This window comes from Cyphomyrmex costatus, unplaced genomic scaffold (genome assembly GCF_001594065.2).
Source record: "Cyphomyrmex costatus isolate MS0001 unplaced genomic scaffold, Ccosl1.0 scaffold211, whole genome shotgun sequence".
In the NCBI taxonomy this organism is placed as follows: Eukaryota; Metazoa; Arthropoda; class Insecta; order Hymenoptera; family Formicidae; genus Cyphomyrmex; species Cyphomyrmex costatus.
This window is the reverse complement of record NW_017276159.1, coordinates 123143-139216: the sequence shown is the minus strand read 5'-3', so window position 1 is coordinate 139216 and position 16074 is coordinate 123143. Positions and strand designations below refer to the sequence as shown.

At 30.8% G+C, this 16074-nt stretch overlaps 1 protein-coding gene across 1 annotated transcript; it reads left to right on the top strand.

The window, feature by feature from the left end:
• The first annotated feature begins 11723 nt into the window (after nt 1–11723).
• Nucleotides 11724–16074, top strand: LOC108773516 (trypsin-7-like). The gene is made up of 7 exons (XM_018539349.1): nt 11724–11775; nt 11867–11937; nt 12185–12273; nt 13350–13506; nt 13610–13723; nt 13833–13988; nt 15922–16074. Exons 1-7 carry the CDS (start codon nt 11724–11726, stop codon nt 16072–16074), a joined length of 792 nt encoding a protein of 263 aa, XP_018394851.1.

The window sequence follows — 16074 nt, the reverse complement described above, 5'->3', positions numbered from 1 at the left end:
CGCTTCCATAAATTTTTTCCTTGTAAAGCCAGCGGCACACGGTGCTTGTTTTCCTGCTGGATTGCTAGCTAGAACAGATTCTTGCCATCGGATTGGCCGCGATACTGGCACTTTCAGCACCGCAACCAATACGGTGGCAAGATTCTAATCCAGCTAGCAATCCAGCAGGAAAACAAGCACCGTGTGCCATAGGCTTTAATTATAAAAGACAACATTGTTTGCGGGTAGGATTTTCCAATCAAATCTTCATAAAATATATTTTTTAGTATTGGAGAATTGTATTTTTTAGGGTGATACTGGTGGCCCTCTTACTATCAATGGACGACTCTTTGGACTCGTTTCGCATGTGTACGATTGCGGTAGTAATAAATATCCCACCTTGTATACACGCGTCCCGTCGTACATTAATTGGATAAATGAACAAATAACAATTGACAAAAAACAATAATCTGGTGATTGACATTTAATGATATACGTTTAATGAAATATTATATAAGAAAATCGAGAATCGATACGTACAATTAAATGTTCAAGTGTAGCTGTCATATATAAATTATTAAATAAACATCATATATCTTGTATATCACATGGCTTATATATTCGTACCCAAAATTTTCCCTATATTGCTTTTAGAAAGGGATAATATATATATCTTATAAAGATCAATATCTTACGATCATTTTACATATAAATATTTATCATTTTTAGCTTAGTCACGTCAAACAAGAATTTGCTTAAAAAACACACATTCCTATAAATAATAAATATTGCGTACATATATATATTTACATATATGCATTATATTTTTGCACGTTTCATTATTCTCGCGATCGGTGAGCTAATAAATGTACGTCCAAAGGAAAAAGTAGCTCAATCGAAACAAATCCACTTAACTATTCCGGTAGTGTACATCAAGTGTACGAAATTGTTTCAGAGAGATTAATAAACACTGATCTCTCAAAAATGAATGAAAAAACCGTTTGCATTTGTTATCTCTTGTCTCTATCTAATATTCATGTCTATTTGTTTTATACACTTATCTAGACGAGTAAGTTATTGTATGAACCAAAGATTCTGACATATTTATTGAAAAATATGATGTTTATTCTCTCTGTATTCCTGTATATTTTCTGAACTTATGGTATTGCATTGCGTGCATCAATTCAGAGAGTGCAAGAATAAAGAAAAAGACCAATAATTCTCTGATAATGTTCTTCTGTTTTATAAAAGACAAATAATTTTTTGTTGATAAATAGCAAAGAAAGGTGTTTATTTGCGAATTATTTTTGCTTGCGAGCAAACAAATTCAGTGTCAATCAGAAAATAGGAAGTTACTTTTTTTAAAACAAGTTACCGATTTTTAACTCGTTATAGTTACCGTTAATTGAAAAAATAACTTTTTGTTACTTGTCCATTATTTTTTTAAAATTAGTCTACAAGTTACCGATTTTTAACTCGTTACAGTTACCGTTACTTGAAAAAATAACTTTTTGTTACTTATCCATTATTTTTTTAAGATTAGTCTATTAAAAAGTACTTTTGCAATATTTTTGTTTAAATGTCAATAAAAACAATATACAATAATAACACTCTAGCCTTATTTTTTTAGTTTTTTCTTAAATATTTATTATGTTTTTACATAAAAATTATTTCATAATTCTGAAACATGTAAAATATACTGTAAATAAACTGAGGTATCTATCTAATATATCATTAGAAATGTAAAATAATTCCAATCGAATCGTAACCAATCGCGTGTGCTCAGTACCGATAAAAGTAACTGTAAAATTAGTTATATTTACCAAAGAATTGAACTACATTACCGACAATTACCAAAAAAAATGAACGTAGTTTACCAACAAAGTTATCCAAAAAGTAACTTGTAACTGTAACTTGGTTACAAGTAACGACAAGTTACTGTCATTCCCTGACGTCAATATATAATGAGTTCATAAAGTCCATTAACTCTGCCAAGAAGGGAAAACGTATAGTTTCGGTTGATGTAAAGCTATCCTATCACTGAGAAATTTGATGTTTTCTGAGGCATTGGACTGAAACTGAATAGAAGAGTAGTCTGCAGAGACATGAATACCGAGTTCTTTACTTTCATGATACTGTGAAAGCAATATTAAAAATGCTTCACATCTAACTATTCCATTCATCAAGTTTATATACTTATGATCTCTTACAAATTCGATTAAAAATTATATATCAATTTCTATTGTTCATAACTAATTGGTAATTTACGATTAAATTTTGTGAGAAACCATCATTATTATAGTAACTTTGGATTAATTGTAAGTTATAATAGATTATATCTTATATCAATGAGGAAGCACGGAGATCTACATTAATATAACACAGGTAGACAAAATTTAAGGAAAGTCTTGTGCTTTGAACTTTCAAGAACGTTTCCATAGAATTTGATGCCCTAAAGATGACGACTCATATTTTCAATCATCTCTCATTTTTTAAATAATCGCAAAAACAGCTTTTTGGTAAGTAATTTTTTATTAATTTTTTCCGACTAAACAGAAAATTATATCAATGTTTGTTTTGCGGAATTGAACTTAGAAATGTGTCAACAATACTAAAAATATTTGTTCATTGGTTATAAAAATGTTTTATGCAAACCGCAAACAAAAAACTCCGGAAAAATCCTACAAAACCGTGAAAAAATGAAAAATTTTGAAATATAAAACCAAATAATTGAAAGAAAAAAATCGTAAGAAATATTTGACTATTTATATTTATAAATGGATGTTGTTTTAATTTAAATTCTTTTTTGAAAAACTATATAATTTCCGACCATTTGTTCGGAAGTTATTGAATTTAAAGCACCAAAGCGGTTTGTGCATCATTACGATGCGCGACATCCTTTTGAGTCTGATGCATAACCATCGAATACAGGAGCATGTGTATAGTTTTTTTAGTCTCTAATTTCAAATTTGACGTAAAAATTATACAACTCAAAATAACGAATACAATATGAAGGACAAGAGTTCTAAAAAATCCATAAGATTTACATAAAAATCAATATTTGGTTGTTTTGTAAAACTCTGATTATTATTGTATAATTACAATTGTTGAATTAAAAATAGCGGATCCAATGATGACATAAGTTTCAAAAATTAAGAATTGAAGATTTTTAATGCAAGAGTTTTAAAATGTATTAAACTTAAAGTTAATCATCATATACAATTATAAACCTTGGCAACTATGCTGATGAATTTTTGAAACTTATATCACCATATTGGATCCAATATTTTCAATTCAACAATTGAAATTACACAGAAGTAACCAGACACTTACAAAACCACCAGATATCAATTTTCATTGTACGGATTTTTTTAAACTCTTAATGATTGTCTCCTCCATATTAAATTTGCCATTTTAAATTGTACATTTTTTACTTCAGATTTAAAATCAATAACCAATTGCGAACACGTATGACACTCATGTGCGAGCAATATATATATATATATATATAAAACTCAATTAAAGCACTCACATAAGTCTCATGTCGCCCGCATATATGCAGCACTCATGTGTGCAGACTACATGAGCCTCAAATAAGGACACATCTGCATGGTACTGTACAGTTACACCGATCGCGTTCAACAGACTCAACTAGTGCGGAGCGAATTCGCGAGCACTCGCTGCTGTTGATATATTCTTCTAGAATCTAGATCATTCAATAATAACAAACGTGCTTACAGATTCGCTCTGCAACAGTTAAAGTCTGTTGAACACAATCATTGTTATCTAGGTAATTTCGTCGCTCGGAATTTCGTTCTGTTTATCTTTTGACCGTTTTTAATTTATTTTCAACATTGCCTGCAAATGAGTAAAATCATTCTTGTATAGTCGAGAAATTAGGATTGATATAAGGTGTAAGCGAAATAATGTCTACTATTTATATCAGTGGACGCGGTAGTGTCTCCCCGGCCATGTTTAAAAAACTACTAATTGATTTAAATTTAAAAGATTAATAATAGACACTACAAGTCTCTTATCCCAAGCCACCAAAATCAATTCTTGGGGAGTACATAACAACTAAAATACAAAAAAATTTTGAATCGCACGTAATACATCCTAAATAAAGGCTATATCGTTACGAGTAATTTGAGCTAAAAAAAATTGAAAATCGATCAAACCGTTCTGGACATATGTATAAGCTGTTGAAAAGTGATGATTTTCTGAAAAAATGAAGTAACATCTCCTTCTCGTTCGTCTTCTTCTCTGTCCGCAGTCATATGCACCTCTCTCCTCTCCACTCACACCGCCACCACCTCCCTTCCCCTCTCCCCACCAACCCTTCTCTTTTACCAAATTTCACTCTCTTTCGTTATATAATAATTTTTTAAAATCTTTTTTTTTTTTATATATTTGTGATATATTTGTACTCTAAAAAGTAAGTGATATCCTAAAAAAATCATATCATAAAAATGAAAAGGTCAAGTCATGTTAAAAAAAAATCCTCAAAAATTTAAACCTTTTTATCTAATAATAATATATTACCATGAAAAGTAACTGATATATTATTAATTAAAGATAGCATTTTATGGGCTATGCTTTCGCCCAGTCTTCGACAATGCCTGGGGACTAAGGGTTGTGACCCTAAGGAGTCATTATAGGATCTACGGATAACATCTGGATATGTGATAACATCTGAGGACTATTTTAACCAACTTCAATTAATTTAATCCGTCGATTAGTCAATTAAAATTGATTAATCGCATTTATCATTTCGTTTGACGACAGATGCAATTGGCCAATTCCAATGGGTTAATCGACCGATTAAGTTAATCGGAGTTGGTTAAAGTGGCCCTGAGACGGTCATCTTGGATCACGCGTTAAAGTATATCCATACAAACTTGCATAATTGCTTAAAAACATGCATAAAGTAAATTATCCAGTATTTTGTTATTCGTACTTCTGTTATAAAGCCGCACGTAAAATGTGATTGGATAATTTTCTTCATACGTTTATGCAAGTTTGTGTGGATGTACTTTTAAGAAAAACTGCAGCACAAATTTTTGCAACGTATAACGCATATATACCTACAAGAGAATCCAACAATGAAAGTTCCTCTTTTTTTGTGAAATATAAAGAAAGCAAAAAATTTGATTGGTTGATTCTCTTATGCACTATATGTTATGCGTTACGAAAAAATCTAGGTGCTGAGGCTTTTAGGATATATCCACACAAAATGACATAAAGCCGCTGAACCAATAACCGTCCAACATAAAGACGCCATGTTGATTTACATAAGATGTTCCTCACTGACCTATGTAGAGCATCTAGGAGCCTCATGCCAAAGGTTTATGCTGCTTATGCAATTTGTGTATGATGGTTCTTTAAAGTATGTACCTATGCAAGTTTTTTGAGATATACTCTTAAGCTCAAATAAGTGCTCATATGCAACGAAAACAAGACACCGTAGTCGAGAATTGAATAAATATTCCTTATCGTCAGCTCTTAATGATTGTGCATATTCATTATTTTTTCCGAAATTGCCCGAATCCATATGATCCATAGATCATAAAAAACCACGATAACGATGTAAAGATAAGATGCAAGATGAGCGGTATCATGTGCCGACAAAGTAGGGTAAAAGCTACGATTCGTGAACTTGGGATCAAAAATGTCAAAAACTTTTAATATAAAGTCGAGCGCGCGCATCCTCTTACTTTCCGCGTTCTAAATAATATTAATTGATATTGCACACATGAATAAATACACGTATGTATTTGCGCGCGCGCGCGCGTGTATGTAACTCATGCAAGCCGTCCGCCTATCGTTTAATTTGTGTTGTGCGCTATTATATAAGCTCATCTATACATAAGCAACATTTTATCCTCGATTACAAAAGCAGCTTCTTAAAATATTTCGCTTATAAAATGCGCAATTATAGATTGCTAAAGTTGATAACTGCAATATACTTTGACAAAGTAAACTATTATTAGTTCAGAATTAAAATAAGTTACTTCTACTTAACTTAAAAGTTTAATTGTTTATTAGCATTACATTTGTTGAATGACTTGCTATACTGTATGTTGTGTTCAACTGATAATGTTGCAATGTGAAATTTTATATATATGTACACACACGCACACACATACATACATATATTATATATATATACATATACATACATATAATAGTAGTTTATTGGAGTTGCGTTTCAAGACCGATAATTGTTCAGCGCGTAGTTTAGAAGGACTACATATGTATATCAGTATATAAATTCACGTCAAATTATATATAAGCAACTAAGATCCAACTATTATAGGCTTCGTATTCGTATTAATTATGTATATAAAAAATATCTTGTCCGCCGAATTTTTCAATCAAATTCTTATAAAATATATTTTTAATTATCGGGGAATTGTATTTTTGGGTAACTCCGGAAACGCGAGCGTAGCATGACAGACAGCGTACTGTAGGCCCATTCTGTAACTCTTTTAACGCAAGTTTCATTATTGTTATAACGCCGTCGTGCAGTTTTTTTACCATAATAAAACAATACTAACCATAATAAATACAACTGCGCAATGACGTTATAATAATAACGTTAAGAGCAAAGTCGGCAACATTACCTCATAAAAATAAGGAGTTTTTGCAATACCGTTTATTCCAGAAACGGTAAAGAACGTTAAAGTTACGTTATCTTTTTCTTCGCAACTAATTAAAAAAAGGATAACGTGACTTTAGCGTTTATCATATCTGAGATAAACGGTATTGCGCAAAAACTCCTTAATAACTCGTTACCGTTACCATTACCGTTATTGTTACTCAAAATACAACGAATCGTTACTTTTTTATTACTTTTTTCTTGACATTAATATACTATTATGTGCAGATTTTTTTTTTAAATGTAAAAAACATCAAAATTATATTTTTTATTAGAGGAATAGAACTGAAAAAATGTGTGAGATATAAAATATATATAGGTATATATAATTACTAATTATATATAAATATACAGTAAAACCTCTTTATAGTCACGACCTCCTAATAGTCCACAGTCGACCTCCGTACAAGCACACGTTTGTAATCCTTGTGACGCGTCTCCATGACAACTGCTTGCACAGTAAACAATGCAGTTGTCTATTTAGATGTACTCAGATTCATATTCTTAGTACTCAATTGTAACCTTTAGGGATAGCTTATCACACTTATATATTAATTATTTTGCATAATTGTTAATTGATAATGACGGATCTTTTTATCTCCTTAAGTGGAGCATAGGACGTCTACGATTCTCCTCTATCTTATTCTATCTTGGACAATCGTTTTTATTTCTGCCTAGCTTTTTCCAATTGACTCGATTTCCTTGTCTATTCTCCTACAAGATATGGCGGATTTTCCTCTCTTACGCTGTCCTTGTAGAATGTATACTCCATAGCCATGCGAGTTGTCATGCAGGTTTTTCCTCAGGATATGGCAAATCTATTTCCACTTTCTGCGGCGGATCTCAGTACCAATTTTTAATTGCTTGGAAGTGTGCTATAGTTCTTCGTTCGTTAGCAAATTTGGCCATAACAGTCTCAGGATTCGTCGCAGACACCTATTCACGAAGACCTGAAGATTGTTCATTAAATCTTTTGTGGTCTTCCAGGTCTCGCAGCTGTATAACAGCACAGATTTGTCGCAAGCGTTAAATAGACGAAGCTTATGTATTATATATTAGACATCCTTGAGCTTCTCCATATCTTATTAAGTTTGAAGAAGGCTTGTCGAGCCTTATTTGTTCTTTTGTTGATATCGTTGTTGGTGCCTCTGTCTTTGGCAACCACACATCCAAGGTGTAGAAGTCGTTGACCCCTTCTATTGTGCGTCCTTCTATGGAGATGGGTATGCTTATGTTTGTTCCCATGCGCATTATTTTGGTTTTGTTGGTGTTGATCTTTAATCCAACTTCTGCTGCGTACCTCTGTAGTGCTGATATTCTTCCCTACGCATTGCTATGTGTGATAGTAATATGATATCGTCCGCATAGTCGAGATCATTAAACCGATGAGTCAGTAGTCACTGTATTCCACTTGTTGTTTCCTGACTGCACTTTTACGTGGCTAGAAATAAAGTAACTAATAAAATTGTTACCATTACCCCAAAAATGTAAATGCGTTACCATGAACATTACTCCGAAGAAAATGCGTAATCTTGTTACCTATTCGTTACTGAAAAAAGTAACGGTAAAAACGTTACAAATAACGTCTTACTTGCCAAATTAAGTTACCCTGGTTAAGAATTATAGAATAGGTCTACTGGGGTGCGTTCCAAAACTCGACCCTGCCAACTCTAAAGAACCCGGAGTAGTGGGGGAAAGAGTAAGTCAGAATACGTTACTTGAGTTGAACGAATTTAGAACGTGAAAAAGTAAGAGAGATGAGTTGGAAATCCACATAAGGTTATTATACCAAGGAAAAAAAGGAAACAGGAAATGGAACAATCTGTTTTGATAACTATTATCGCCTGTAACGAAACGTTAGTGAAAACTGTTCTAAAAATTTAGATATAAACAGTGGTGAAAGTAAAAATGAGCTGGATGAGTTATTGTATATAATGCAATTTTCCTAATTAAGACGAAAACGTTACAAAAAAAGTTGTTTGCATAGAAGGTTATGTAGATAATGTCGTACCCAGATTTACAACACACATCAATTTAAGGAACAATTTTGCATGACTTGCACCTGTTTTCAAATATTAGAAAATAAATTGGGCTAAATGTTATCAAAACCTAAAAAAAGACCTCTTATATTACCGAGAGTACAATTACTAGTCATTTTATGATTGTTGGCGACTCCAGATTTTTATAGGTGAGTGTAAAATCCTTTTACAATATACTTGTAAATAACAATTTTCATAAAATATTTAATAATAAAACGCATTTGTTATAACAGATCAATGGGACTTCAATTTAATTTGGCAAAATCTTCATTAAGCCACCGTGAACTATTTCATTCAAACGTGAAGAGAAATGCAAGTTATTTCAACTTTAAATGTAGCTAAAATAGACAAAGTCTCGATAAATCACTGTTTTATCGTTTTGATTATATGTACACACGAAAAATCCTGAAATGGCCAAAATAGCGTACTTCTACCCTAACTTTACATGTCACAGGTGTATCTTCCATACGTTATTCAATTTATCACACTTACTTTTTCAACCCACCTCGGAAGCAAGGTTCATAGAGTTGACTTCGAGGTAGGTTTACTTATACTTTTGGAACAAATAGGCTCCGTATGATCAGTTACCTCGCGTTTTGAAACGGCGCGCGTAGAGTTAACTCTGTTACTTGGAGTCGAGTTTTGGAACGCACCCCTGATCTGTCATGCGTGCGCACCACAAGTATATGACAGAGAGAAGTATAACATAGGTCAGAGGCCTACTATAAGAAAAAGGAAAAGATGACTTTGGTGACTCCCTTACTGTTACTGGACAATTCAAGAGAACTCGTTTTGCTTACATTTGGCTGCGCTATCATAACATATCCCATCGTACATCAATTGGATAAGCATGTGATATAAAAGATTATAACGAAACATAATAATCTACTTTACTTAGTAACGTATATGAAGAAATCGAGATTGATATGTATAATGAAATGTTTAAATGTTTATATGTCATATGTAATCGTTAAATAAACATCATATATTAATTATTATATAGCTTATATATATGCTCAATATTTTCTTCATATTGGTCCAGAAAACAGATATATATATTCTGAAAATCAATGTCAATTATTTGTAATGTAATGGTAATGGTAACGTAGTTACATTTTTAATAACAAATTTTACAGTTACTTTTAGCGATATTTTGTACATGATAGGACACAGGTTTGATTAGAATTATTTTATACTTTTACGTAACAGGTGCATGTGTCGAATGGATATCTCATTGTCACAGTTTGTTGCATATTTTACAAGTTTCAGATTTATTAAATTATATTTAAACAAAAAATTAAAAGGTAAAACAAAATAAATAATCTAAAAAGTAAAGCTATAGTGTCATTATTGTATACTATTCATTAATATTTAAACAAAGTATTGAAAAGGTACACTTTTTAAACTGAAAAAATAATGTAACGAAAAGTTACTTTTTCAAGTAATAGTAAATATAACGAGTTACTATAAAAAATTGGTAATTAGAAACAGTATCTAATTATTTTTTCTACTCGGTAACGAGTAACTGTATGGTATATAACTTGTCACTTTTAAAAAATAATTTCCATTCCCCGATGCAGTCACATTGTGATATTTATTATACAAATGTGTGAAAACACTGTACGGACTTTTTGTTATCTAAGTAATTTCGTCGCTCGGCAAACCGTTACCTTCATCCGTTAAATTGGCCGCGCTCAATTTATTATTAATACTGCCTGTAAGCGAGTAAAATCGTTCCTGAACATATTCGAGAACTCGGATTAACGTATGTCGATCGGGTTTATCACCGCGAGTTCAACATCAAACTTTTCGAACGCGTAATACAAATCTCTTAAACGAACGACACGTAATTTTAATCTCAAGGTGTCTATTGTCTATTGTACCTTTGTCGAGGAAATTCGTGATTTGCGATTTCAATTACGTACGTTCCTATATACAAGGAGTTTACATCTGTCAGTCATTGGTACATGCTTCGCGGTAAGTAGAAATCAAATAACTTACTCTTGTGTGATGACACTATCTGGTATAAAAAATCAGATAGTCGGAATAGCGAAATGTGATTCTTGCATAGCATAATCCGATCTCGTACGTCCACGAACCCTACAGGAAGCACCAAAATATGTTTCGTATGTATGAATTACAAAATGTAATGGTTGATATCATAAATGTCTGTTTGAGTCTTCATCCATTCAAATATCATTAATCGAATGTCTATTTAGTTCTCAGTACATTCGTTTCAAATTATTAGTATTAGAAATAAACAGAAAAGACAATATAAATAATTAACACGAATACAAAGCCTATAACAGTCCAGTTTGGATCTTTTAATTGCTTATATATAACTTCGCGTGAATTTATATACTAATATACGTAGTCCCCCCAACCTGCGCGCCGAACAATCGTCGATCTTGAAGCGCAAATCTAATAAATTGTCGCGGTACTATCACGAAATTGATGCTCTTTTGGCATCTTATATATATGTTAAACTATATTAAAATCTGAAAATACTAAATCTAGAAATATTCTTCTTATTGCGAAAAATATTACCTCGGCTGGGAATCGAATCCGGACACCTTGCTTTACGCGCAAGTGTCCTAGTCAATTAGACTATCGAGACCTTAGTAATATTCCTCACAATAACTGATATATGTGAAATGATAAACGCCTTCTTTCAGGCGCGTGAATAAACAATATTCAATACTAAAGATCTTTAATGTAAGAACATAACTAATACGACTTGGGGGGACTACATATATTAGTATATTAATTCACGCAAAATTATATATAAGCAGATAAAGGATCTAAACTAGACTATTATAGACTTCGTCGTATTCGTATAATTAATTATGCTCTTACATTAACGGTCTTTAGTATTAAATATTGTTTAATATAAATATAGTATTCCGATAGATTAGAAGTGATTTTGAATAATAAGATATATTTTCAATTCTTATGTAATTTCAAATTAAATTTTATAGGCACATCCTACATATATTATACATATCAGAAGTAAAACAATCAATTGGCAACTTCGCACAAGATTAATAATGATGATGATACAATTATTATTCTTAATTTCTCTTTTTGCTATTGCTTATGGTTAGTGTTTTAGCAGACAAATTGATCAATTTTATTTAATTTATTAAAATTAAATTTATAAATATAATAAGTTGAAATAAATTTTGTGCAGGCGCATCAATAAAATTAGAAGAGAGAATTGTAGGAGGAAAACTTGCCTATCCAGGTGAAATCCCATATCAGGTGAACCAGTAAATTATTCTTAATTAATATTATTATTAATTAATATCGTTATGTGTACACGTTATACAATTGCTTGGTTTAGAAACATCTTTCGAATTCTTCGAGCATTGATCAAGCAATCATCGAGTTCAACTATTTTCATTCAGCATAATTCAATGCTGACAATATCATTTATAGTGGGCTAAACGTATAATAATATTAAAAATTTTTGTATTCTCTGTTACACAATGTGCAATTTATAATTCAGATTTCTCTGCAATATGGTGGTGAACATTTCTGCGGTGGAGTTATAATTAACAAGGTTTACATACTAACTGCTGCTCATTGTGTATATGGGTAAATATAAAAATTTCAAGAAACACTTATACATATACAGTGTTTATCGTAAATGTCAGCATGATTTTTTTGGACACTTTCGACATTGAAGAAAAAAAGTTTAAAGGTAAATATTCACCTGTTATATACAGGCTGCCACATGCAAAAAAAATTTAAACAACTCTTATTTTCATTTTAAAAAATCGAAGTCATCATTATATTATTTTTAAATAGTTCCATACCACTTTTCCCCATAACTGCATAATAGTCTTTAAAACAAATTCAAATCAGTATTGAAATGTTTTTTATTGATGTTTTATTGATTTTATTGCATATTTTATTATAATAGGTATGTATCCTAAATATCCATGAGTAAAGAATATTATAAATAGAAATTAATAGAAAAAAATTGTAACTTATATTATAATTGTAAACAAATATTCAAATTGTTTATTTTCTTCTTTAACACAAAGTCCTGCCCTTTTTAATTTACTATACATATCAGAAGATGTAATTATTCTTACTCGAAGGTCTTGAACTTCATTTTGTTTAATAATTACACGATCTTTTTCGGATGTCACTATAAGAAAAAATTTACAGATATAATAAATCCTAAGGACGTGCCAGCCATCAGGCTCGTTTTATATATACACATAAAACATTTGCAAAGATATCCTGAAAATGATCTATTTATTCGTGCGTTATATATGGGTTGGAAAAGTAATACGTGTACATTTCGAATGAGAGATATAAGTACTGTTGTTACAAATAATGCTACATCTAATATTAAAGATCAATAAAATTTGATATAAAACAGCAATAAAAATGACAACCAGTGAATTAGATTCGTTTTGACCTCTACAATAATTATAAAACAAATTGTATATAGCGTTATTTAAAAAATGTTTGATTTTTTCATTTTTTATGAAATAAACCTTTTTTAATTTTTTTAGGCATGTAATTATTCTTCATAAAACAAATAAATATTCACCTTTTAATTTTTTTCTTAACTGTCGAAAATATTTGAACAATCGTACAAATTGTTATGCTGAACGTCCTGTATGGAAAAAAAAAGTTCCTCATAATACTCTTTACAGTATAAACAGTTCGGATGTTTCGGTTATTGTGGGAACAACAGATCTACGAAAACCGCATTCAGAACATCTAGTTCAGTCTATTTACGTACACGAAGAGTTCAATATTACAATTATAAATGGTCTCATAATTGTAAGCGCCGACATCGCTTTACTAAAGGTAACGATAATATGATAATTGTATCATTCCAATTAAATGATAAATTAAGCAATTTAAATAAAAAAGCACGCAAAAGAGTATACAGAAGATTTGTTATTTGCAGCTTCAATCGCCATTGAAATTTTCTTGTCTGGTATCTTCCGTCAATTTACCAGAACAAAATCAAACTGTCGAGGCAGGCTCGACAGTAGTAGTATCGGGATACGGTGTAACATCTGTAAGTCTCTTAGTAATTCAATCATTTAAATTTTTAGACGCAGATATTCCAGAATCGAATATTGCTCTCATAAGTTACATGTATATATTTATACTTTATACATTTGCAGCCTGAAGGAAACTTTACTACACAGTTGTACGTTGTAAAAAATATCATAACTAATGAGACCTATTGTAGAGAAACATATGAGAAAGATCTAAATATAAGCATTACTCATCAGCATATCTGCGCAAATCATCCAGTCATACAAAAGGGTGCATGTGCGGTAAGCTATTTACGTAAATCGTTGTAATACATCGCCGTCATTAAATTATCGGTCACATATAGGTACAATTATACAATATCTATTCAAGTAAAATTATTAATTACTTAAAACCGAATGAGAACAATGCCGCGCAGCGGTCTAAGTTGGATGACGGGGATCTAAATAATTGCGTGTGAATTTATATACTACGTATGTAATTCTTCAATTGTGAACCAAAATTTTTTCAGACTTGACACAACATTAATAAACTACCACAGTAATATCATCATTAGTATTAATACTTAACCCGAAATTTTCTTATCACATGAAACTTCAATCTTCCATAATATCGTCTTTTACTGTTGAATACGGACACGTATGTATTATAGTCAGTCTTTCTAATATGATTAAATTGTGAATTTAATTATGAAATAATGTTTTTGTCTACCAACAGAGACATATTTCTGATTCTTCGTAATTTTATTACACATCTCCACATCCATTATCTACGATGAATTTACCTCTAGTTGATGCACAGGAACATTTTGTTAGTCAACAAGAATTGATTCTACAATTTGCATTTTAACTCGGAGTAAATGAAACATCGGTTTATTATTATGTTGTCACTGAAGATGGTCTAAATTGCAGACCGAAACGTTCGACGGAATATTTTAATGTTAATTTGTAAGATTATTAAAATTTTTTTTCGCATTGTTAACTGCGTTTAACTCTTTATAGCCTTTAATTTATGTTTGTTTATTTGTTTTTAACAAAAAAAAAGAGTCCATAACTAGTTTATATATTTTTATTAAGAATTTTCAATCTTCCATTTTTCTAATTACTGCTGAACGTAATGTCTTGATATAATGCTTGCACTTCTAATCGCGTACTGTGATATGCATCCTTGATAAGGAAGTAAATCTGATTATATTGTATAATCGTTAGAAATTACAGAGGCACATAGTGATTGCAGTATCTCATCTATCATAATATTTTATCAATTCTTACCAATTAATTAATTCAACTAAAAATGATTAGATCTTTACAAGCCCTTCTGATTCTTTGTCGCCGAATTTTATATTTATTAATAAATGTAATAATATAAAATATAAGAATTGAGTAATACATAAGAGTGCCAAATTGAATATTGCGCTAGAATTAAAAGTAAAAACTTTTGTATCGTTTCGGCTCTTGTTTTGAGCCGCCTTCAGCTTAGATATTACAACTACCGCTCTCATAACATGTCAATCTTAGAGTGTGCGTCGCAATTCACATTTCCAAAAATGCAAAATCACAATTTATATTTATACGACTTAAAACATTTCAAATATTTCAACCGTAAATGTAGTCCTTCTCTCTCTCTCTCAATAAAGTATACAAAAATTTCTAAATTAATTACAGTTCAAATATATACATTATTCTTTTGGGTCTTACATTTTATAATCATTTTAGTATTCTTATGTTTTGCTGTATTATTTTTCATTTAATCTATGTATTCTATTCACCAAATAAAAAGAAATCCTGGTTCCTAAATCATAAATTTTGAAAATATAATGGTATAATCATGTACTGTCATTTACATTAATTAATTAATATAATACTTAATAATGCATACACGCATAAAACATTTTACTCTTATAGTAATATGGTGCATCACCGTTTGTTTATTGCTAATGTACTGTTAATTATTTTGTTTATTAACATATTCGGAGTTCCCCGTTACGTTTTATAGTGTAATTTAATTCACATCAAGATCGTGGCTCAGCAATTAAAAATTTAGTATCACCAAACATTAATTTAATTAAAATAATAAAACATAAATAACATGATCTATGTAGCTATGCTCTAACAAAGAAATATATTTTTAATTAATTATAAAAGGTATCTTGTCCGTCCATTTTTTCAATCAAATTTTTATAAAATATATTTTTAACTATCAGATTGTATTTTTTAGGGTGATTCCGGTGGCCCTCTTACTTTCAATGGACTACTCATAGGACTGGTTTCGTTTGGGAATGAGGGTTGCACTAGTGTAAAATATCCCGCAGTGTATACGCGGGTTGCATTGTTCATCGATTGGATAAATGAGCATATGGATAAAATATAA

What these genes read in the sequence shown, in the direction of transcription:
- LOC108773516 (XM_018539349.1), top strand. Translation starts at nt 11,724, where the DNA reads ATGATGATGATACAATTATTATTCTTAATTTCTCTTTTTGCTATTGCT. An exon ending in CAGGTGAAATCCCATATCAG is followed by an intron (nt 11,938 to 12,184) that starts GTGAACCAGTAA and finishes TTTATAATTCAG; the next exon opens with ATTTCTCTGCAATATGGTGG. An exon ending in CCGACATCGCTTTACTAAAG is followed by an intron (nt 13,507 to 13,609) that starts GTAACGATAATA and finishes TGTTATTTGCAG; the next exon opens with CTTCAATCGCCATTGAAATT.